At 36.1% G+C, this 24347-nt stretch overlaps 1 protein-coding gene across 1 annotated transcript in view; it reads right to left on the bottom strand.

The window, feature by feature from the left end:
* LOC146165506 (E3 SUMO-protein ligase RanBP2-like) overlaps positions 1–24347 on the bottom strand; it is a 70308-nt gene that overhangs the window by 15168 nt on the left and 30793 nt on the right. Inside the window, exons 39-64 of the mRNA XM_083380940.1 lie at positions 24145–24248; positions 23745–23784; positions 22400–22503; positions 21726–21765; positions 21277–21368; positions 19984–20038; positions 18919–19053; positions 17869–17984; positions 16704–16800; positions 14924–15100; positions 13418–13509; positions 12419–12668; positions 11900–11974; positions 11008–11171; positions 10265–10393; positions 9799–9897; positions 9308–9493; positions 8314–8446; positions 6875–7011; positions 5719–5825; positions 5145–5235; positions 4303–4440; positions 2624–2752; positions 1781–1913; positions 1088–1294; positions 276–430 (exon numbers count right to left, since the gene is read on the bottom strand). Of these exons, the coding sequence (XP_083237066.1) occupies positions 276–430; positions 1088–1294; positions 1781–1913; positions 2624–2752; positions 4303–4440; positions 5145–5235; positions 5719–5825; positions 6875–7011; positions 8314–8446; positions 9308–9493; positions 9799–9897; positions 10265–10393; positions 11008–11171; positions 11900–11974; positions 12419–12668; positions 13418–13509; positions 14924–15100; positions 16704–16800; positions 17869–17984; positions 18919–19053; positions 19984–20038; positions 21277–21368; positions 21726–21765; positions 22400–22503; positions 23745–23784; positions 24145–24248 (3185 nt within the window). The remainder of the gene's footprint in view (positions 1–275; positions 431–1087; positions 1295–1780; positions 1914–2623; positions 2753–4302; positions 4441–5144; positions 5236–5718; positions 5826–6874; positions 7012–8313; positions 8447–9307; positions 9494–9798; positions 9898–10264; positions 10394–11007; positions 11172–11899; positions 11975–12418; positions 12669–13417; positions 13510–14923; positions 15101–16703; positions 16801–17868; positions 17985–18918; positions 19054–19983; positions 20039–21276; positions 21369–21725; positions 21766–22399; positions 22504–23744; positions 23785–24144; positions 24249–24347) is intronic.

The raw sequence follows: 24347 nt of genomic DNA, 5'->3' as shown, positions 1-24347 counted from the left end.
CTACTTATCATCGGGTATCGGTTCCGATCCGATATTATCGGACAAGCACCGATACTAGAATGGTATATATGCTGGTATCGCCTCCAACTGATATTACCGAACAATCATACCGAACCTCACCTGGTTAGGTTGTTTACTCCCAGCATCACCCACTGGGGCTTGGCTTGGGGCTGGGGGTTGTGCTATATATTATCGGACAAGTACCGATACTAGAGTGGTATATATACTGGTATCGGCTCCAGCTGATATCACGGAACAATCATACTGAATCTTACCTGTTTAGGTTGTTTACTTCCATCGTCACCCACTGGGGCTGTGGTTGGGGCCGGGGGTTGCGCTGGGGTGCTCGTGCTACCGAAGTTAAACGAAATCGAACTCAGGTTGAAGTTGAACTTTGAACCCGCGGCCGGTGCTTCTTGCTTAGCGCCACCTGGTGATCAAAAATGTTATCGTTTACTTTTTTATCTGAATTCAAGAATTACATGGCGAGTGTGAAAGGAATCAGTCGTATAATAGGCCGAAATAAAATTATTTAAGCTTTCTCTTAGGTTTGGATATGGGGACAGTTTCCAATGGATATAATTTGCGTTTCTCCACGTTCCACATTAATATATTGAGAGTCGAGACAGAAACAATATACTGATGCATTAGGGCAAAAGGTATTAATTAAAAGGTTTCGACCAAAGCAAATGCTGGATTAAAAAACAATATAAACAGTTGCTGCCAAAAGATAAACCAAACTATCGATTTCTTGCAATAAATTTTGCACTCCAACACAGGTCGCCTTCGGTGAAGCACAAATATATTTGAAATAATAGGTTAAACTCCGAGAATGACGTCAAACAGAAAAGCGGAATAACATCAAACACCGAAAATAACGTCACAGATACTGAAAAACGTTATAAACACCGTAATTGTCGTCACACACCAAAAATGACGTCACACACAATGGGAATGACGTCACAGTCACCAAAAAAGGTTATAAACACCGTAATGACGTCAGAAACTGTAAATGACGTCACACACCGTAAATGACGTCACACACCATAAATGACGTCACACACACGACCGGAAACAGTGACGTCACCTGTTGGGGCGCCGTTGCCGAACTTGAATCCTTTAGAGAAGAGATCGGTCCCGAATGGACTTCCCTTGACGTTTGCGAATGAGAAGAGGGGAGCTTTGCTGATGACCTTGACCGGTGACCTCTGGTCCAGGGGGGTCTCACCACCGGGGGTCGTTGCGGAGGTTGAGGCGACTGAATCTTCTAATTCGTCCTCGGGGGCCGTTGTGTCTGTGAGGAGGGAAAGTGGTATCACAGTAATGTCGATGTTTTGTTTACTTCCATATAAGTTGGCCAATGTATTGTCATTCAACTTGCTTGCCCTAAATTAGCCAGCTAGTATTTTCTGCCTAAACTTTGCTTTACAATTTCGTTTACAGAACTGGTTTTTAAACTTCTTTTCTTGCGACCAATTTAGAAACTTTTTGTCAGCACCAAGTGACAGGAAATTTTACATATTTTATTTATTTATTTGTTGTAAAAAAATCATAATCCGATGATGCAGTTTTCTCGCAACAATGAGTACATTACCATTGGATAATGATATAATGATATATGTAAGCATATTACTCCGGCAATGGAGTTAAGATACAAACCGGAATCATTGTGTGACGCTCTTTTAAATTAAAACGGCGCACAGAGTAAGAACTTTTGGCTAAGGACAAAAAAATATTTTTTGTTCACGTATTTGCCAAACACCAAATGTTTCCCACTCACAAGATTGCTCGCGACTAGCGTGGAATGATTCGAGCAGTTTTCCATCTCCAGCCGCCTCCTTCGCTTCACTCAGTGCTTCCATGAACTGGGAGGCAATCGAAGCTGTCTTGAACTTAATCGCTAGTTGTAGAAGCTGGGAGGTGAAGCGAAAGGAATTTAAATAAACTATACGCTTTGCATTGCTTATTACGATTGGCCTTTTTTCGTAATATATTTTTTGGGGGAGCTTTTGATAGGCGATGTGACGAAAAAAAGCGCAAAATAAAATAATTGCCGTATTTTTAAACCACTCTTACGCTTTGTTTTGCTCATTACGATTTGCCTTTTTCTAATAATATTTTTTTGGGAGCTTTTGATTCAAAAAGGCGAAAAGTAATACTTACATCTAAAAATAAAATATTTTTTATTGAATCACTATGGAATTTCTAATTGAAATATTTTACCATTAGAATGTGAAGGACACAACTTCTTATGCTAAGATTGTCACGCTTTAAAGTTAAACTAAGAAACGAAAAATGCCATTGAGATTTACGGTAAAACTTGAATTAGTTTAGAAATAAAGCAAAAAACATAAGCATTTCACATAATAGATTAGAATTAGTAGTATTTCGCTCTTACTCGTCGAATAAGACATTTTTTTGACAGAAATTTATTAAAATAAATTTATGTTTTTATTTTGTGTATAATTATTTTTTTAATAACTTTACAGTTGTCGAATTCTGCGTGAATGTTGTGCCAAGATAGATTAACAACCGCATAACCACGAAAAGAAGTCCCTTTTATAAACTTTTCATACATTCCGCAATTCTTTTTCAATTGTCGTTAACACAAGTGACGACTTACCTCCCCGTTTGGTTTTTCGGGGTCCGAGAAGTCCATGGCTGTCCACAAGAGCGACTTTTGGTCGGTTCCGTCCTTGTACGTAAACGTCATCTCTGACGTCACACGGTGGTTGAGGCAAACTTTGAGCACCTGGACAATGTAGTGGACATTTACTTTTTCGACATTGTTCCGGAATATATGTCTTAAATGCGCCGATGTCATTTTTTTTTCAGCCACTGAAATAATTCAGCTGCTCACCCGCTCCACAGCGACACCTGGCGACACGCACGCGCAATGCGTCCAAAAAATCACGCCACCCGGATGCTGCCCGACTATTATTCGGTTCAGGTACAGAACTTGAAAAGGCGCCAACACCCACAAGCTGTACGTCAGTCGATATAATAGACCCATGGGAAAATATCCAAGGCAGACCAGGGCAAATGGAGCATTTTAAAAAGAAATGAGTTAAAGGCGCACAAACATAGATCTATTACATTCATTTATCTTTTTATTTTGTTTTTTTACGGTCTATAAATATAAGAGGCTGGCTTATGCCCTAAAAATTGTATTTTTTTTACGATATGTAGTGTTATAAAAAAATCTTTAAATTTTGAATTTAAGCTTAGTTTGGTTGAGTTTTTTAATATCATCTCTACATTTTAGATTTAAGGTATGAGCACATGGATGGACAATGTAGTGGGGGTTGGTATAAATTAAATTTTGGGGTGGCGGAATGTTGGGAGTAAAAAGATTTGAGAAAAAATCGAAAAAAGTTAATGCTGTTTTAGCAACGACATCTCTAAAAAACGGAGTTGAAAGAACAAAACATGTCAAAACAATACCCATTTGGCTAGCACCAGCTAACTATTTGTTTATGTTAATTACCTCACGATAAAGACCCCCAGTCCTCACGATAAAGACCCCCAGTCCCCGATCTATAAATCAAATCTGTGTTTATAAATTCCACTGTATATTATGACGGGGAATATTTTTCAACAATATATTGTGGATTGATGAATGACACAGCCTATAAGTGGATTGCTAAATATCAACCTCATTTTAGTTACGAAACTTGGCGGAATACAGGATGTAGAGCCAGGGCCAGGAATACTCAACCTTTTGACGCGGCGGCCCAGATGCTAAGCGTAAGAATACCAGCGAGGCTTTAGAGACCTAATTCTCATTACTGAACGTTTGTTACGTACATTGGCGAAATACAGGCTCTAGTGCAGAGTCATGGGCTGGGAATACTCCATCTTTTTTCGCGGAGACCAAATTCTCATTATTGAACGTTATGTACGCGAACAAAACAAAACATAAGACAAACTGCACCAAAAAACTAGAATTTAGTTAAAATGAGCCAGGTCTACGTATTTTCCCAATATTTTAACCAATCTCAATATATCTAACAATGTGAACTACTGAAGTCGGCCAACAACAAAATTAAACGGCCAAGTTCAAATTTGATTTTTATAAGTCATGTCTCTGTATTACAACGGCAATTTTCTTAAAATTTAGAAAAAATCTTGAGAAACAATCCTAATAAATTTAAGCTTTTGAACTCTGCAGTCGGCGACCCAATCAAATCAAAAGATCATCCAATTCCGAATAGCGACCCATAGGTTGAGAAACACTCGTTTAAAGCGGCTCCATAACAAGGCTCTTTTTTGCTCTCACTCCCTCCCACTTTTTTCTCTCACCTGCTCCCTCCTCATAACGAGTCGTATCTTGAATGTGTTTGTGTCCTGGAGGAGCTTCACATCCCCGAGTCCCCTCTCCTTCCATTGTTGCGAGGAGCGATCGAACGCGAACGCCTTGGAACGACTCTCGAACAATACCTGAAACAATGGGGGCATTGGTGACGTCACCATCAGATGAGCATGCTTTTGAATAAAGGCGCAATTTGTTTATTTTCTCATCATTGATATCATTTTTTATTCGATATGTTGGGTATTAAAGTGTCCGTTTTCCATATATTAAGATTGGCATTTTTGGGGTTTAGAAGCCTGTGCGGAAACTTAATTGCATCGTATGGTATTGTAAAATGTAAACCAAATGTCTGAATCAGAATCTAAATATTTTCGGTTGAAGTCTTTTTTATTTTATTTTTCGTGGTTGCAAATTTATTTCCCAAATTTATTGCTAGGACTTTCCCTGGTTAGACAGCAAAACCAGAACTGAACATCGACAATCCTAAAGTATGACAGAGATCCAGCACAAATGGTAAAGATACATAAATAACTGACGATTTCGGGTAAAACCAATCTCCGGTATTCAACAGAACCGAAAATGGGCAAAAATGTAGGTTAAATATGTAAATTATATGTTTAAAGAACAGGAACTAAACCAACGTTTTACCAAATTTAGAAATACAACTAATAGCAGTACATCGAAAGCCATTGCAGACTCATCGAATCTGTCGATCAATGATGCAAGCAAGGCAGCCTAAAAAACACCTAGCCTGCAGTGAGGTTCGAACTCACAACCCCGGTCATACACATGTGTGCGCAAACTGCGCATGTTTCATGGAATATTAACAAACCTGTTCATTTTCTTCTCCGGTTACGGTTTCCACTTTATCGGGAAGAGGGATTTTAGGTTCGAAGTAGATGTCGGCTGCGTTCGAATCATCACTGGAGGAAATAAAAATTATACCAAGTGTGATTTTACGGAACGACGTTTGTGACTATGCTCTGCTACTGCTTTGTACTTTTGTGAAAAAACATCTATACGTAAAGCAGGGGTGAGCAAACTACGCCGCGTCATGCTTGGATAAAGTAAACCAAAATTATTTTATTGGTAACAATTTTTAAGAAAACGCCCAATAAAACACTTGCATAAAATTTTAAGAAACATCTTTCTTAGAGACCAGGAAACTGACAACGTTTGTGAAAATTTTAAATTTCTAAAACAAATTCGGTCTGGTAAAAATCGTTCTAGCATCTGTATTGTCAATATAGATAAAACGACAAATAAATTTATCTTTTTAAGTATTTAAATCATCTTCCAGAAGCATTTCTAATTTAGTCATTTTTACCGCTTTGAGCTAATACAATTATTAACGATCGTTCAACAAAGGTCTAACAATCGCGTGTTTGTTACTGATTATGACGTACCTGGTCGCCGAACAAATGCTGACGTCACGCCTTCTCGGGGCATCTTGGCTGGCCGCCAACTTGAACTCGAACTTGCTCAAACCGATACTAGTTGGTGTTGTAGCGGTCTTAGTGTCTGTTAATGAATTTAAGAAACTTTTTCAGACACTGTAATATGCAGAAAATCGATTTGTTTTATAATTACAAAAAACTGTCAGAAGAATAAAATAAAATTGAACTGTGATGAAAGGTTAAATTGTTCGGAATAACAAAAGAAAATGATCGTTGCATGGTGAAATGATTTGTTTGTGAAAAAGTGCTTCTATTTCACCACCTAAAATTCAGAGGTTCTGCGTTTACAATTGAAAAATAGCAGCTAAAAACTAACTTTTACGAATAAGTCCTCCGCCATTTAGTGTTTACGGTATAGTACAAAATACTTCAAGTTTTTAAGTTATGGTAAGGTAAATATTAAATGCGAAATACAAATGCGGGGGTTATTACATTATCATAATTAATATATTAAACTTTTTTTGAGCGATCCTAAATAATTAAAAGGGTAAACACATTCTGTGAAAATGATATCACTTTTATCCATTATCCAATGTAATAGTATAAGTCAGGGGTAGGCAAACTGCTGCGGCACTTCGGCATGTTTTTTGTGGCTCTTCTAGTCCAATCGTAAAATTCAAATTGTAAAAAAAAATAAAAAAATAAAAATTGTAAAGGCTACCAAGAGTACAGTTTATGAACGTTCCCCTTTTTTATTTCTTTACTTAGGCCAGTATTTTGATTATGACGTAACACTAGACATAGAAAAGTTAGTTGCAAGTCAAGCAATTTCATTGCTTATATTTCAGAGATTAGCAAATCAAACAAAAGACTGATATTGATAAATAATGTGCGTGTTGCTTTGTTATTACAATTTTGTAATTATTGCTGAACTTGCACTATTTTGCGTTTTTGTATTGAAATATTTTTGTGGCTCTTTGGTACTTGTATTTTCTGCAAATGGCTCTTCCATTGAATACATTTGCCCACCCCTGGTATAAGTTAATAAATGAGCCCCAACATTGTTTCGAAACTGTGGTGAGAAATATTGCAGTTTTTAAAAAGAGACTAATAATAAAATAAAAAAAAATCCGAAAAAGATTTTACGATCCTTAAAAGGAAAAACTTTTTTACCTTTAGGAGATGTGACCTTGGGTTCAGTGGTGACCTTGGATTCGCTCTTCTGCTTGATATGACGTTGAACGAGGGGGGTGAGGGCCACTTTTGTGGGGTCAAACGTTTCAGGCCCAGAGGGGGCAAGACCTATGGACGGACGAGTGTAAGTATAACAAGGTAATAACCACCAGTAGTTTAACCTGGTCGGACGGTTTTAACTGCTTTTCTGAAATCTTAAAATTGGTAGTAGGGGCGGCCGATACTTTACATTTTATTCCGATAACCGATAAAAAAAAAATAGTTGCGATCTGATCTGATACTATAGGACGTCCTTATTAGGTATTTTATAAAAGATTTTTTTAAGAAAACATCCCAAACCGCAAAGAGCAATTGTTTACTGGCATCAAATATTAGACATAATCAAGAAATTATACAAGTAATTAGTAAAAAATAAAAAGTTGCTCCAGAGGCAAAAAAATGCTTTTTACATACTTCGACTGATATGTCTTCAAAATTTTATTATACAAACAAAGGTTTGTATAGGTCGGCAACCTACTGTACCCTCTTTGACAAACTATACACGAGTTCATTTCAAAAACTTTTTGACTATTTTAACTACGCAAGTGCGAAAAATTTTTAACGTTTTGATGCTGTATTTTCAACTAGATCAGCGCTTCTTTACCGTTGCGCCGTGGAAAGCTGTCAATTGCGTCGCGGACAAACCGAAAACATATTCAAAAATATTTGACATATATTTTTTAACATTTTTCATTTTCGGCAATGTAATAAAAACTTACAAGAAATTTAAAAGAAACGCCGTTATACCAAAAAAAAAATCGCGCTCGCTTCGCTCGCCAGGTGCGCCCAAACTTAAAACGGTTATCAAACGCTGAACTAAATTAACTAACTATTAAAGTTAGACCGTTTTTTCGAAATAGTTTTATATGTCGCGCTAATCGAAAAAAATACCCGGGAAAAACGATCTCCGTTTAGTATTGCAGATGGCGAAAGACGTGCTTGCAATATAGCCTAGTCCCGTACATGGATCTACCAAAATCACACATATTTCATGGTTTAGTTTTTCGCCTGAAGTTAACGATTGCACACTAAGCGGTTTCGCAGCTGACGCCTGGTAGGATTGTCGATAACGCACGTGTTCGCTTTGCGTCTAAATGTTCGTTTCGGATGATTTTTTTTCTTGTTTATGACGTCATTACCATCGCTATTTTGTGACGTCCTATCCGTCACTATTTTATGACGTCATTAACGTCAGACGAAAAAACAACGGGGACTTCCCTAAGTTGAAAATTCGTAACCCCCCCCTTTTTGAATTTCTGGATACGCCCCTGACTTGTATAATTAAGTCCAATTGTTTTAATTTGTTATTCAGAGAAAAAACGCAAAGCATCGATTCCAACATCATAATTCGATAATTTTGTTTACCTTGACCTTCTCCCTGCTTCGGTTTCTCCATGAGTTTGTCCTTGAAATATCCCAGTTCCGATTTCATTTTCTCGACTTGGTTGATGAACTTGTTGGTGCTCTCCTCCGATTTACTGCCTGAGCTCGAGTTGAGAAGCAACTGAACATATTGAACAAAAAACTTCAGCAAAACTTAAGGCATTGAAAGCAGTGTATGGTATTTTGGAACACAATAAAACCACAAGTTATCGATACAAATTTTGAGAAAAAAAAAGAAAATTAATAAAAGCATGGCTATAGGAGACAAAAATGCGTTTTTTTTTAACTTGAAATCGTAACATATTTTCGATTATTTGCCAAATTAAAAAAAAATACCTAATTTAAAACAATCCAGAAAATAAAGAATGAAAATCGCGAGGCTTTCGTTTTAGATAATACTTTTAAACAGGTAAGAGTTTTTGGGGGGAACGTTAAACAAAATATCACATTAAAGAAAATATTTTAATATTATATATATCAACATTGTGTTTTTTCTTTTAACAACATATTTCTAAAACGGCTGACTTCAATGCCAATATTTTGAAAAATACCAAATTAAGCGATTTTTTATCAATAATTATTTGATAAATATAATTAAGATTAAGTTGCAAAATATAGAAAATAAAATCATGTTAATGTGGGACACATTTACCATTTGTATTGAATTAAATTTTCGACCAAAGCTACAGGTTAATTTGCTAAATTTAAAAAAATATTAATTCTAGCAAAATTAAATCAAAATGGCTATTATTCATTAACATTAGTTTTTAAAACATGTTGCTGATTCATTAACTTAAAAATGAAAAAAAAATCGTAAAAAATCGCAATTTTCTCAAGCTAAATTAATCCCACCATTCTTGAACCTTCAAATTAGTTTTTGTAAACATTTTACGGATTAATTCGTCAAACTTTTATAAATTACAAAATTGCATAAAATCACGAAATTAAAAAAAATGCGATTGCAATCGTCAATAATTTTTACCTGGCATTCTTGAACCTTCTCCTTAAAGCTTTCTGCGATTTCCTTGTTTTTGAAGCGAATCGCGAAGTTCTGCATTACGGGGCTTACCCCTTCCGAGAAGTCGTTGGCTAGCCAGGTCCAGGCCCGGTCTGACCCCGACATTGGGGTCAACTTGAGGTCAGGGGTCAAGTAGTGGTTCGCGCAAACCTACAGGAATTGAAAGCGTTTATATGTGTTATTTTTAAATGTTTTTTTTTGCGATAGTTGGGAAAAGTTTAAAATGAATGATTGTATCTTTTGGTCTCATATACCCTTTTTTTTTTTTAAATTGAGTTATTAATTTATTTTCACATATTCTGTATACTAAAGGGAAAAAATATACCTAAAACTGATTAAAAAGACATCATTTTTTTCATGTGATCTCCAAACATAAAATCAAATTGTTTTATCATTTTTTGCAAAACACCAAAAAAAATCCGACATCATTACACCAAACACAAACATTTTGTTACCTTGAACACTTGCTCCCTTCTCATAACGATCCTGTACCGAGATGTGCTTGAATCGTACTTCACGCAAATATCACCAACACCACGTTCCTTCCACTGGGTCTACAATACAAGCACACAAGGTCTCGTTATAAATATTCAAATCAACAGGTGCGAACAATATTGAGCTTATTTGACCGTTAGCTGCTAACAAATCCCGTTAAGAAAATACAATGTAATTTAAAGGACTCCAAAAACTCCAACAGAAAACACGTAAATAACGGGAACACATCTGTATGGGCGTTTGTGCGTATTGGCTTTTTCTTAACCATGTTTTGCCTCATAGAGCACCCGTGGACCTTATTTTAATGCTTGTTTCTGGTTCAAAAAATGTCGAAAAACGCCGGGTTAAAGGATTAACATCGGGGTGTCGGTATAATAAAAACACCCCTATCTCTAACCCCATAACGATAACACCTGTATTTCTCACCCCGTCAAATCTGAAGAGCTTTGCTCGTTGTGAGTAGAGAGTCTCCTCATTTTCCTCTCCAGTCACAAGATCCACTTGTTCGGGAAGATTAACGATCGGATCGAAGTGGATGTCCCTTTCCTCTTCCTCCTAGCAACGTCATAAATTTAAAGTTGGTTAAATATTACCATGCGGCAACAAAAGCTATTACAGGGTATATTAGTCGGGTCATTCAAATCAATTCTGTTGTTTAGTATTTACGGCTTTTTAAAATCTGACAGCAAACAATTGTAGTGAAGTCATTTTAAATACGCGTCCAGATTCACAAAATTATGCCTGAAAGTTGAAAACCTTATGGCCAAAAAAAAAATCTAAAGTAAAAAAATTAAGTGACCGTCCGACAAAAAACAAAAAACATAGAAATCATGAAAAATGGATCGTACATGGGCCGAGCAGTTACAACAGAAATTAAAATGAAAAGTTTTCGATGAGCGTCAACATGAAAGTTTTAAAGAATTCGATGTCCTGAAGCCTCAATAAAAACAGTTAAAGTAGAAACTCTAAAATCGAGAGGCCTTCAAACTCCCGAAACAGAGTAATAAAAATCATAACATTAAAAGTTGGGTATGGTCTTTATAAAAGCAGTAAACATTCAAAATTTAAATAAATAGGTTTCTTTACGCCCAATAAAAAGGATAGATAAAGAGGACATCTCAAAAAAGGAAGATAAATATGTATTTTAAAGTCTGAAAAATAGAAGTCACCTTGTAATGTTCACCACTCTCGTTTGGATCTTGACTCTTCTGCGCGGAGAACATGGGTTTAGAGTCCGGTTGCCATGGGGACGACTGCTGCTTGACCCCTCCGAAGCTGAACTGGGTCTTTGAGGCCGCCAGGTCCGCGAAGGTGGATCCCCCAGGGACGCCCCCTGAAGATATGTTACGCCATTGATTACTGTAGCTCATGTTTGAGGTTTATATGTGACAGCTAAGCAGTCATAAGATTGCAAATAGATAAATATTCATAGGAATATAATGGTTGGCTGCAGTAAAACGTAATAAGAATATCGAAGCCCATACAGAACATAGTGCATTATGTTGAAAATGAATAAGATATTCGAAACGTTCAAAATGATACCTACTTCTGTATGGGCTTTGATATTCTTCGAACGTAAGTAGTAATAGATTCACAAAATAGACAGATCACTAGATATTCATAAGCAGGGACAGCGTTACCTTGTTTCAGATAGCGATAATTTGCAGATAACATTGCTAAATAGTATCGCTAATCATGGCTGAACTGCTTATATTAGTTTGGTTTCATATCGGTACCAATACCGCCCTAGTATCACATAATTACCGATACTACAACTTTGTATCGGGTATCGCCACCGATCTGATATTATGGGACATCACTATTCATAAAGAACATCATAAAGGCATTTCAGAAACACGGTTTTAGCAATAAAATAAATAACCAGTAAGAAATCACAATTAAAAAAAAGGATTGTATTCGGCATCATGCACAACAAAGTTTTTGCCTTTTAAAGTGGACTAATAATGCCTTTTCGACTGGGATCTTTTTATTGACTACAACAGCTATTCGCTTTAAGCAACTTAGCTTTCCTATTGCAACAACAAGATTATGATTACTTACCAAATGTGGGCTTGGCGATTGGGTCCTTGGGTTTGTCCGCAACTTGCTTTGTAGTAGAAACAGTTGCCGACGGTTCTGAAGAAATCAAATTAAAGTCAATCGTTGGTGATAGGCATAGGAAGGATAACTCAGATTTTTTTGACAATTGATTAAAATAAAAGATTTGTTAGCTGTGGTAACCAGGGTTTCGCAGACGGAGTCGGTTTGTATCTCCGGAGTCAAATTCGAGACTCAAGTAAGACTGCCCGAGTCCGTATCCGCCGAAAAAATGAAACGGAGTCCGACTCCGACTCTACAGCCTATATTTTACATATTTTCCTCACTAAAATAGGGTGCATATATAGCAATCCACCCTAGGGGTGTCATAAATCTCATCCACCCACAATACTTGGTTGGAAAACATTTAACCTTTACAATATACAGTACGTCGTTGTGAGTTTTAACAATTACCATAGCCAAACCTTACCCAAAAACTGCCCCATGAAATTCAGTATCAAACTACAACCTCATCCAACCCACCCTTTTTTTCCCCACTGTTTTCCTCTTTTTCATCTTCTTCTTCCTCTGTGTCGCTGCTCTGTCCTCTGTTGCTCTTCCCGTCTTCCAGGTAGTTGTAGAAGCTCGGATGCAGCTGGAGCTTCTCCGCCTTTTCCTGGAGCTCCTTAGACGGCAGAATCTCGCCCAGACAGATCACGTCATCATCTGGATTCTGATCCGCATCTTTAGGAGGACGGGAGGTGATTGGAGAGTCCTCAGCGCCTCTTTGCTGCTGTTGAAGGAAAACAAATTAAAGCAAGAAAAAAACGTTATTTTGTCATTTTTATGGTTCGCTGTCCATAAAAAATTATCACAACAGCAGAAATGATTCTTTATTTTTTTTTGTAATTTTAAAATTTTATTGATTTAATAACATTTCTAATTTGGAAGTTTAACTTTGCTTTGTCGATCCTTACATGTCTTTTTAAAAATGATTTATTTGACATTGTGGATATTAAGTAGTGAATTTTTTTACGGTTTTACGGCAAAACATCTTGCATTTTTTTGTATTTCTCTTATTTTTCTTACCAAATTTAACAATTTTAGTCTGTTTTTCTTTATATTGTTACAACTAGTTCTTATAAATAGAGGCATTTAAATTAACAAAGGTGTTTAACAGCTTTTTATTGTCGTTAACAAAATTTGAAGTACGTTAATATTAACTAACAGTTTTAATAAAATATTTTCTGTTTCAAAAAAAAATGTTTTACAAGCGTTAAATTCCTTATTAATGCTGTAAAACGCCACTTTCAAGTTTGGAGGTAAAAAAACAGCGTTTATTTTATTTTTTATTTTTACAAGTTTACCACAATTTATTTTACGAGTTTACCACAACAACAATATTCTCCCAGGGGCGTTTACCAGCAAAACACTGATTTCTCACATTACCTCCCATGAACAACGCAAACAGCAACTGTTACTTCGAAGAATTTCAAATCTAACCATTTTAACACATCCGCAGTATTTCTCAGGAAAGCTCACCTGCTGAGCAAGCCTCGTCATTGGAGATTCGTAAACTGCTCCGTCTTCTTCGTCTTCCCGTTCGTCATCCGATGAGTCCTCCGTCGTGTAATCTGAGTAGAAATACCAAATGAAGTTGTTGGGGGTAAGTAAAAAAATTAAAATTAGAAATCGTATAAGGACGTATGAATAACTGGCGTAGTCTGAACAGGAACATCGACTTGTGTTATTAAGGCAGTAAAAACTGTTGTTTAACTGGTCTATATCTCTGTTGTTTAACTGGTCTAAAATTAGATTGACTGATATATCGGTTTTACGATAATCTTGGACGATATTCCGCTTCTACAGATATATCGGTATCAGTAAATTTTGGCTGATATTTTACTACGAAAATAAGATATAGTTGTTTCTGGATAACAAACATCATGCCAAGTTAACATGCAAAATAAGAGTCTAATGAATATAAGTAGCTAAACTGACTTTTAAGTTAAATCTCATTTTTGATTCATTTATCAACATTTCAGCTATGTAGAAGTCGGTATCGCCCCTAAAAAGTGATATTGGTCGATCTCTACTACTTGTAGTACTTAGGCACAATGTATTTACGCAAGCGAATTAGTAATGTGGTAAACGCAAAACTGGAAATTTAGATATTAATTAAGACGTTTAATTCAGTTGGTTTGTGCTCATTGTGTGATTTGCCGTATGCGTTTGTCGAACAAACTTTGTACGGTATACAAAACTTTGTTGCTTTGGGATATGGACCAGCAACGTATTTTAAAAGGTATGTTGAATTCACCATGAAGTTTTATTGTTGCAAAAGCGAAAGAAGTGGGAAATAGGCAGTGTTGTAATGACTTAAGTCAATGACTTGGCTTAAGTGCACTAAGTCACTGTTTTTAAATGACTTGACTTGACTTAAGTCTTTTGGACAAAAAGACTTGACTTGACTTAAGTCTTTTGGGCAAATGATTTGACTTAAGTCATTTGGACAAATGACTTGGGTTAAAATAAATTGCTTTCAGTAAGCAATTAATTATAAAATTGCGTTATTTAGCCCAATCTTTGCACATAAAAGAATTTGCTTGTAATATGCTGCTTTTATGTTATTTTTGACTTGTGTTGCTCATAATAATCGGAGGAGTTTGCCGGTTTTCATAATTTAAAGTTTTATTTTTTTTACAAGGGCTGGACTTAAGTTGACTTGCTCCAATTATGACTTGACTTGGACTGGAATTGGGCAACCGATGACTTGGACTGGGACTTGGCTTGTTATTTTAGTCAAAAACACTTGACTTGAACTTAAGTTATTTTACGAATGACTTGACTGGGACTTATAATAAAAAAATAAAAAACCTTAAGATGTTGGTAATATAACGGCGGAATTCCATGCGCCAGTTTATATTATCGTAATTTAAAACAATATTCAGACTGTAATTTAAAGCAACAAACAGAAACAAAAATAAACACGACTTAAAGCCGTTTTGATTCGCAGTCATCTCTCTTAGCTTTTCATTGAACTCTAACCTTCATCGGAAGACCCAGACGAAGAAGAATCTTCCTCTTCCTCTTCATCTTCATCTTCTTTGTTGCTCCCTAAGCTTGGGAAGCGAGGTTTAGGGAGCTGAGGTCCTCCACCATCCGATCCTGCTCCGAAGAGCTTGACGGTGGGATCAAGCTTGAAGATCATCGGCTTGCTCGAATCTGGGAGAGGAGGATGTTGAATGAGGAAGATACTTGCTCGAAAAATCAAATGGTTTAAAAAGCAACAGGCGCTTCAGAACCTCACCATCACCTGAGATTTAATAAAGTGCTAGGAATTGTGTTGGCCACAAGCGATATCCTATAACTGACACGGGCAGGTTTTTTTAAGGTTTGGTTTGGGTGACCGCTAAGTAGTTTTAAGAGACCGCAAGTGTTTCATTTAAATACCAAAAAGTTGCAAGTCCAAAATTTGGGAAACCGCTGGAGAAATTTGGACCGTTTCGGTCCCCCAAAATACCTTAAAAAAAACACTGGACACAGGCCTCTGGCCTAAATGCATATAAAAAGTCCAAAAGTTCGATGTGCATTCAAACTTGAACAGCCGACTAAAATATAAATGGATTTACCAAAAACTTAAAGAGTATAGGTTTTATAGCATATATAACGAAGTATGTAGTTTACAGCGGTGAACTTGTTTTAGTAGGAAGTAAAGCGGATAAAGTTCGTGCGACCGCGTAAAACTTGTTTTTCTATGGTTGAACTTGGCTAAAACTATAGTTTAGGGGGCTATGACTTAAATGCCTGTGATGCCAATAAGCCACTTTTAGAGGGCCGCGAGCTTTTTTATTATTTTATTCAAGCTTGAAATATCAACGGCTCTTGAGTCTTGAAGACAGGGGGGTGTTTAATAAAGAAGGTACTTATCGAAAATAAAAAAATTGGTTTTAAAGGTGACTGCTTTAGATTTGAATGTACACCGAAAGCCGTGACAGACTCAATGAATCTGTCGATCGATGATGCAAGCAGGGCAGGCCAGAAAAACAACTGGCCTGCCGTGAGGTTCGAACTCACGACCTCCGGTCAAGCCGGGACCGTCGCTCTACCAACTGAGCTATGCAGGCTCAGAAAGGAGCGAGTCGAGAAACAACCATAGGCCAATACTTGCTCAATCTGTTAGTACAAGCAACGCTCAGTTGGTAGAGCGACAGATTCGGTGAGTCTTAATGATACGTAAGCCGTAATCGTTGGTCAAAAAGCAGCTTCAGAAAGGCCAGATCACAGTTGTTAACACAAATATGTGTGTGCATCTTTCATTGACTTTATATTTGAACTCACAGCCTCGGACATAACCTTGCTGTACCAACTGAACTGCACAGAATTAGCGCCAAGCAGGTCAAACGACACAGGACAAGTCATTTCTGCAGATATACTAATTTTAAGAGCTTTTAAGCAAATTCAATTAATTGCAATCAGGAAATTCATGCCATGAATCGGAATTGAAACTTTATTTTAAAGGTTCACGGAAATCCATCTTAAATTAAAAAAAAAAGTTTTGTATGCTATTTTTGGTTTCTATAGTTTGTAATTCCAAAAATCGTTTAGGTTATAAAATTGAAATAAGGCGTGTTTCAAACGAAAAACGAGTAAAATCTAGTCATAACGTTCAGAGCCTATTAAACAATATTTCTAGAAAACCATGCCGAAAAGTCTGAACAGAATTTTCAACATGGAACAGAGTTAAGGATTAAAATCAGATCTGTCATATTCAAGAAGATAGCTAGAAAACCGTTTAAAAACAACATTTTTCTATTAGATCTCGTACCACCTGCGGCGTTAAGGTCCCCGTCCAGTTTGAAGGTGAACCCCCCGTCAGTCTTTTGGCTCCCCCCTGCTCTCTGTAGCACTGGGTGGCTTGAAAGCTGCAGAAAAAACAAAAAAATAAAGAAAAGAAACAAAATTAGTAAAGGCCTAACAAGATAGCTAGACTCTACTAAGGTATATGCTTTTTAAAATGGCTTTAAAACAATAAAACTTGCAAAGCGTATGTGGCTAAATTGCACTAGACCAGTGGTTCTCAACCTTTTTAGCTTACGGTAAAGTTTTAAAACAAGTTTTGCGGACCGGTGGACCTTCAAAAATAAAAATCAACCCAAAATTTAATAATAACCCAACAGTTGCAACTAAAACACTCTTATCTTTCACATACAACTGGTCTTAAAGTTTAGGACTTAAACGAGTTGTAGCCTACTTTAAAACAGTTGGGCAAAATACTTGCAGCATTGTGACGATACAATGAAGTTTAAAGTAGACCTTTAACTCATATAAGTTACGTGACAATGCTGCAAATTACGGAGGTGGCGAAGTTCTTAATTTGATGGATAAGCCTTCAACATCTTGAATTTGCAAATTGATTTAAAATTGTACTACATTTGGCGGACCGGCAGGAGAGTTGACGCGGACCGGCGGTTGAGAACCACAGCACTAGACTTTTATTAAAGTTAACGTGTTGATTTTATATTTATGTTGGTTATTTCCTTTTTCTGCCAAGAGTGGAAAATTAATTCTATTAAAAAAAATAATTTAAACTTGACTTAATTTGGCCAATAAAAAATTGGGGTCAGTGGGCTAATTTGAATAAAAGGCTTGGACAAAAAATATGAGTGAATATAACAGGGCATTTCAATTTTGTTGATGTATGATCGTTTATTTTGTGACTTTTAGGAAAGTTTATAATTTATTGCTATACAAAAAAATAAAAAAATGCATTATTACCTTGAAAAATAATTCGCTATTTTTTACGGTAATTTATCCAGTTTCAAGCAACGCTTAAACACAAAACGGGAGCAAATTTCTAGTAAATACTTTCCTAAAAAACATTTTTTTTAATGTTAATTGTTAATACTTTAATTTATGTTTACTTTCAAAAAACAAATATTTACAACTGAACAAGCGTTTGAATCAACTATAAGAATTTAAAACACAATTACCTTTGGGGCATCTTGACCTGGTTTGACCCCAAACGAGAATCCAGATGTGGCTGGTGGAGCCGAAATCCCGGTTCCGAACTTAAGTGACCCCGAATTGGAACCAAATAATGACGGCGCTGGAAGAAAACAAGGTTATGGACATGGCATTTTTAAGTTAATTGCTTCTCACACCATTTGTGTAGTTAACAGTTTTTTTAATTTGATGTAAGGCGTTTATTTATTTGCGGCCTAAAATGCGAGAACAGTGACAAATATACATTTGCGTCAGTGGAAAATGTTTTTTAAATTGGCCAAATACCTTCTTCTTAGAATAAATTTATAAATATGGATGTTACAAAATGTCATTATAAATGAATAGCTGGTCGCAAAGTTTGAATAATTTACTACGTAATCAAAAACCAAGGTGTTTTTAAGTTTGGCTGTTTAAATCTTGTTTGGTTTAAATTAACCATAATTTCAATAGTACACCGGAAGTCTGAGACCGTCGCTCTAACAACTGAACTTCTCAGGCTCAGAGAGAAGCGAGTCGAGAAACAATCACACGCCAATGCTTGCTCAATCTGTTAGTACAAGCAACTTCATATTGAAGGGGATCTACAGTATCATATCATTCAATGAAAGATACACGTTACACATACATATGTGTACAACAACAGTGATCTAGCCGCTATGAAGTCCTTTTCAACTAGCGATATCGGCTTAAGTGTTAATATTAGTACACCGGAAGCCTTCGACAAACTCATCCATTCAGTCGATGAACTATAGTTTTTCAAAAACTTCAATGCGCAAATCAATCTAAATACTTTGTGGCCCTGTAAGCCGTTATCGTTGGCCAGTGCGACATTCAAAGTGGCTGATCACATCAGTATATGTAAAAGGCAGGGGATCTTAAACTGGGGACCATGGAAAAAATAGTTAATTACAAAAAATCCTGAAACGCTTTTGGACTCTATTTCACTTTTTTTTTGACTGAAAAGAGCAGATTTCTTAAGCCTATTTGTATTGTAACGTTAATTATGACGTAATAGAAGTCCATGTTTCAGATCCTACCTGCAGATGTTTCCTGCTTTGGAGCACTTGGGTTTGGGGCGCCACAACATTTGCACTTCACTTCGGTTGGTGGGTTGTTGGCCAAACAGTCGGGACAGCCCCAACTACCAGATGGTCGCGAGAAGCCGATGTAACCTGGAAATATATTTAATTTACGACTTTCGATACTAAGGGGCGTAAGTTATCAGTTTGGCTATACTGGCGATAAATAAAACGTAAATTCCGTACGATTTGGACGTTATTACGAATATATTAGGTATTTATTTTGGCCTTATTTCGAAGTTGATGTTATTCTTATTTCGGTTATTGCCAAACAAAACTATCTTTTAAATCGTTGTAAGACAAAAACATTCAGCATTCAAGTTTCAATTTTTAGCTTTTCACTTTTTTCCTTAGCCATACTATAGTCACTTATTGATCACTAATAAGCATGTCCGATGCATTTTATTGGCGATTTTTTTGGACAAAAGTATCGCTATTTTATACTTTACCAAATGACGTCATGACTACGCTTAAACGAGCAAAATAGTGAAATTGAACGGTTTAAAGGTATTTTCCAGGTTGAAAGACACACACAAACATATGTGTTTGACCGGAGGTCGTGAGTTCGAACCTCACTGCAGGCCAGTTGTTTTTCTGGCTTGCTCTGCTTGCATCATAGATCGACAGATTCGGCGAGTCTGCGATGGCTTTTCGGTGTACTATTTTCCAGGTTATTTGAAGGAAATTAGCTTCAACGCAAAGAAGTTTAGTTACCGCCACTTGTTAACCTATCATTCGATAAATTCGCCTTTTTAAGGTGGAGTCACAGCATTGGATTGTAAATCATCGATAAAATTCTTATATTAATTTGGTATTGGATCGGCACCGATAACCATCCTAGTATCAAATGAATATCGATACTTCCACTGATTTCTAAAAAACTTGAAAACTAAATATTTAAGAAACAAACTTTGATGTATAATTTTGATATTTCCTTTTGAAATAAAAAAAAATCTCTGTCATTTTTTTTACATAAAATATTTTTTTCGCATATTTTACATTTATGTTGCTTCGTTATATTACCTGATGTTGTGGAGGAAACGTCAGACGACTGAGTAGATGGCAACGAAGGTGCAGGCTAAAAAATATTAGAAAAAACCAAAGTAGTTTGAAGCGAGTGATATACAGTGGTGCTCTGGTCAAGATTGGTTATAACATTGCTTTAAAATATAAATACATGTTTAATAGTCGTACAGTATTTCAGCATCGTTAAAAAACTGTTACAAACAGAGATAAATAAATATTACCATTTTTTTTTATTTCGGGCCATAGAATACAGGATATTTTAAAAATAAATCTGCGTTTAAATTAAAAGAAAAAATAAATTTTAAATACTCATCACCCCTTGCAACTGTTTTCCAAGAATTGCGAAGATAAAACAATTACAAATTCCACTAACATGTGTGCTTTTCAAATCAGTAACTTTTTTTAGCAAGCAAGGTTACTGATACGATTAATTGTAGCCTTTATGGTTACCAAAACACATTTTAAAAATAGTACCTTTGGCCTCCTTTTAAAACAATGTATCTCAACCTATGGGTCGCGATTAATTATAGGATTGTCGTTTAATTTGGTTGGGTCGCCGACTGCATTGGATTACATGGTTAGGTTTTTTGAAATGTTTTTTTTGGAGCAATAATTTTTCACAAAATTGAGAAAGCGTGAGACGGATCCAAAGACATGCTTCATATTCTTTAAAGTCGAATTTATTTATACTGATGTCGTATGTAGAGTGCAGGTAATTGGATGGCCAAAACTTTGCTGATACACCCAAGCTTAGCATTCTGGGCAGCCACGAAAAGAAAAGTGGTTAAGAAACACTGTTTTAAACCTTGTGCAACATTAAGTCACGTGCCTTTGGATACTGTTTCATGGGGCCCACTCACTATAATGGATATAATTCTGGGTTTGCAGCTTTGTAATAAATAGTTGTGCAGGCAATTTTAAAGAGTTTTAATTACCATCGTCAATTTAAAAAAAAAACATCAAAAATTTTTTCTTTTTTTTTCTGTTTTTTAGTTAATCAGATAAATTTTCAGACCGTTTAAAAAAATTGTTATAGCATGAATCATCAAGTTATAAAAATAAAATGTGACAAATTCGAAGACCTGGTTCGTGTTAATCGAATTCGAATTTTGTTCGCTTACAAAAGTTGGGTGACGGTCGCCTAAGCTGTTATACTCCAGCATGGTTTTTGGCTCGCCACGAAAAAATATTAAGAAACACTTTTTTAAACCTTGTGCCTACAACCATATATGGCGGCATTTTTTGTAGTGCACATTTCCTCTATAGCTAACAGTAACTTTTAACACCAACCTTTTGCGTGTCATCCTTCTTTGGAGCAAAACTAAATGAAGAAGCTGGTTGGCTGCTCCCAGTTCCAAACTTAAGCAGTGGAGGTGGAGCACCTTTGGAATTTAGAAGTATTAAAAGTCTTATAGTTGTCACTAAGAGACGAGCATCCCATCAGGCATTATTGTTAAACAATGATTCAGCGTTGTAATGACTTGACTTGACTTAAGTCACGGATTTCAAATGACTTGACTTAAATAATTTGCTTGGTATATGTTGCGTTTTGTGTTATTCTTTAGTTGAGCTACTGTTCATAATCGGAATATTATCTAACTTATCAGCATATTTAAAGTAACTTTGGGTATTAAAAAATACACATTTCAAAGGCAGGAAAAAAGCGGTTTAAAGTTCTGTAATATTTAACATAATTTAGCAATTTTTATTTCAGCAATAGTTTAAAATAGATTTCTTACTTGTATTTGAGCCACTCGACAAACTAAACGACGAAGTGTCCTAGAAAACGAAAACCACAGCGTTAAATACAATTTCAACCGAATAACGAACTTACGTATTTATATTCATGTGCAAACCAGGGATGCGGACTCGGATTCAGATCCAGTTTATTTGGCTGGAGTCGAACTCGGTACTCGAGTAAGACAACGCAAAACTATACGAGTCCCTGAGTCCGACGTGCGTATGCGAAAAAATTCCGAAAACTGTTAAGGTTGCGAAACGAAAATTGTAAAACTGCAATAGCAAATGGTGGAATATTTTCCAACCATGTATTGCGGTTAGATGAGTTGTATGATACATCTACCGATGCACACTAATTAAGTCACGTGAATGGTTGAAAAACAGGCTCTAGTGACAGGGCCGAACTCGGGACTCGACGAAATCGCACGTTTTGGCCGGACTCGGAATCGGGACTCGGGTTGTTTTACAATGGCTCCGTAGCCCTGGTACAAACATTGCCAGTTATTGACCAATGCCGCCAATTAAGTAACAGCCATATAATAATAGCCAAGAAGAAATGGGTAATTGTAAAACAGGTTGGAACAACTGAGTATGATAGTTTAGAAAAACAAAAGTTGCAAGTTTAGATTTTTGAAAACTATATAAGTTGAAGAATAGATTAAATCGCACTTACTTTTTGAGGAATGCCAAACAGTGACGACTTGGGTGCTTCCCCCATGCCAGTACCGAACTTCAAACTTACTTTGGAGTCTGTCGTTGAGCTTGTTGGAGCTTTGTCTACAAGCAACACAGTGACGTATAAGTTGCACTGAATATGTGATAATGAAATCACCTTGACCATTGCAAGATAAATGTCGACCTTAATTACTGATCAGTAACAGCAGAATAATTTAGCGAAGCTAGCAATTTAGGTCAGACACTACTAAAATATCTTAAAGATATATATATTTCGACAACAAAGGTAACTACTATTCAAATATTTTTTTGAACTTTATTTATTTTATTTTGTTTTATTTATCTTTCAATGTATCTGACTAATTCTTATACTGTTGCGTTTGTTTATTTAGATATACTGAAGATGCCTTTGTTGGCGAAATACACATATATCTTTAAGGAAAGTTTAATAGTGTCTGACTTGAATTGCTAGCTTTTTTAGATTATTCTGCTGAGGGTTAAATTTCCCGATCTAATAGAAAACTGACACATTTAGAAATAGTTTCGCGGCCCACTGGTTGGGAAGCTGGTCTAACACAACGTTGTGCAAAATAATAGCAAACTAAAGAGAAGGGTTCAAATGAGAATCGTAATTTATTTAGGGCGTGTCCTCAATCTGTTGCGGCACACGGATTAGCATAATTGGACGTTTTGGGGGACGCCTGTATTGCATCGACGTTTGGGCGCCTCTGTTCTGGCACCGGATTGTTTCCCCGTGTTTGGGGTTAGTGGTGGTTAATGGCTGGGGATAGAAATTGTGTTGGGGTTAAAATTATTAGGGAAGTTTTTAATAAAGTTTCGGGTGGGGTTTAAGGTTAGGTAAAAGATGTTTAGGCCTGATTCTGACCATTTAGGTCTTATTCCTACGGGCTTAGGTCTTTTCGATTTAAACGTTGTTACGACTACTAAAAGGTTTTACTCATTTTTCGGCCTTATTCTGTGTTTTATTCCGACGTTGATGTTGTCTAATTTCGACCTGATGGGATCGAAGTATACCACCTGGTTCGGAGGAACCTAAATTGTTTAAACTTGATAGGTTAAATGTTGTATGTTTCGTACAAGACAAGCATCAATATGTTTGATTGCGCAATGCGCATATTCACAACCGCTTGGTTTAAATTAAAAAGAAAACAGTGTAATTGTTACGTCAAAATCAACTCTCTCGTATTATAGTTCTTTTTGTAATTGCAAACAGTTTATTTAAAAGTTTAACACGAAAAGTTTTAAATACAAACGTACAAAAAGTTTTAAATAGTAGTTTATAAATAAATAAGTTATTAATAATTTTTATACAGTTTTCTTACTTGCATTTGAACCACCGGACAAGCTAAATGATGAGGTGTCCTAAAACAAGAAAACAACAGGGTTAAATACAATTTCAACTCAACAAGAACGATCACCGTTCATTTAAGACGACGTCTTGAAGATATCTCGTTATAAATTAATAAAACGGAACATCAAAAGAACATAATATAAGAGAATGGTAGTTTAGAAAAAACTATACGTATATAGTTTTAGCTACGTTCGCAGTCCTGGTACAAACGTTTCAAAGCGTTAATCAAATTTCCTAAATAGCTTATAGCCAACATAGTGGCCAAGAAGAAAAGGTTAATTCCCAAAACAGGTAATAACAACTAAATAAAGTGTATGACAGCTTAAATTTTAGAAAACTATAGGTTGCAGAATAGATTAAATCGCACTTACTTTTTGTGGAATGCCAAACAGTGACGACTTAGGTGCTTCCCCCATGCCAGTACCGAACTTCATAATTACTTTGGAGTCTGTTGTTGTGCTTGTTGGAGCTTTGTCTACAATCAACACAGGGACGTAACTCGTAAGGTTAGATATAAAAATGAATAGGAGGTTGGTCTACCACAACGTAATGCAAAACAGTAGCAAACTAAACG

Source organism: Ascidiella aspersa, chromosome 2 (assembly GCF_963924565.1).
Source record: "Ascidiella aspersa chromosome 2, kaAscAspe10.2, whole genome shotgun sequence".
Taxonomy (NCBI): domain Eukaryota; kingdom Metazoa; phylum Chordata; class Ascidiacea; order Phlebobranchia; family Ascidiidae; genus Ascidiella; species Ascidiella aspersa.
Note: the sequence above shows the minus strand (reverse complement) of the source record. Positions and strands in the feature narration are given on the sequence as shown.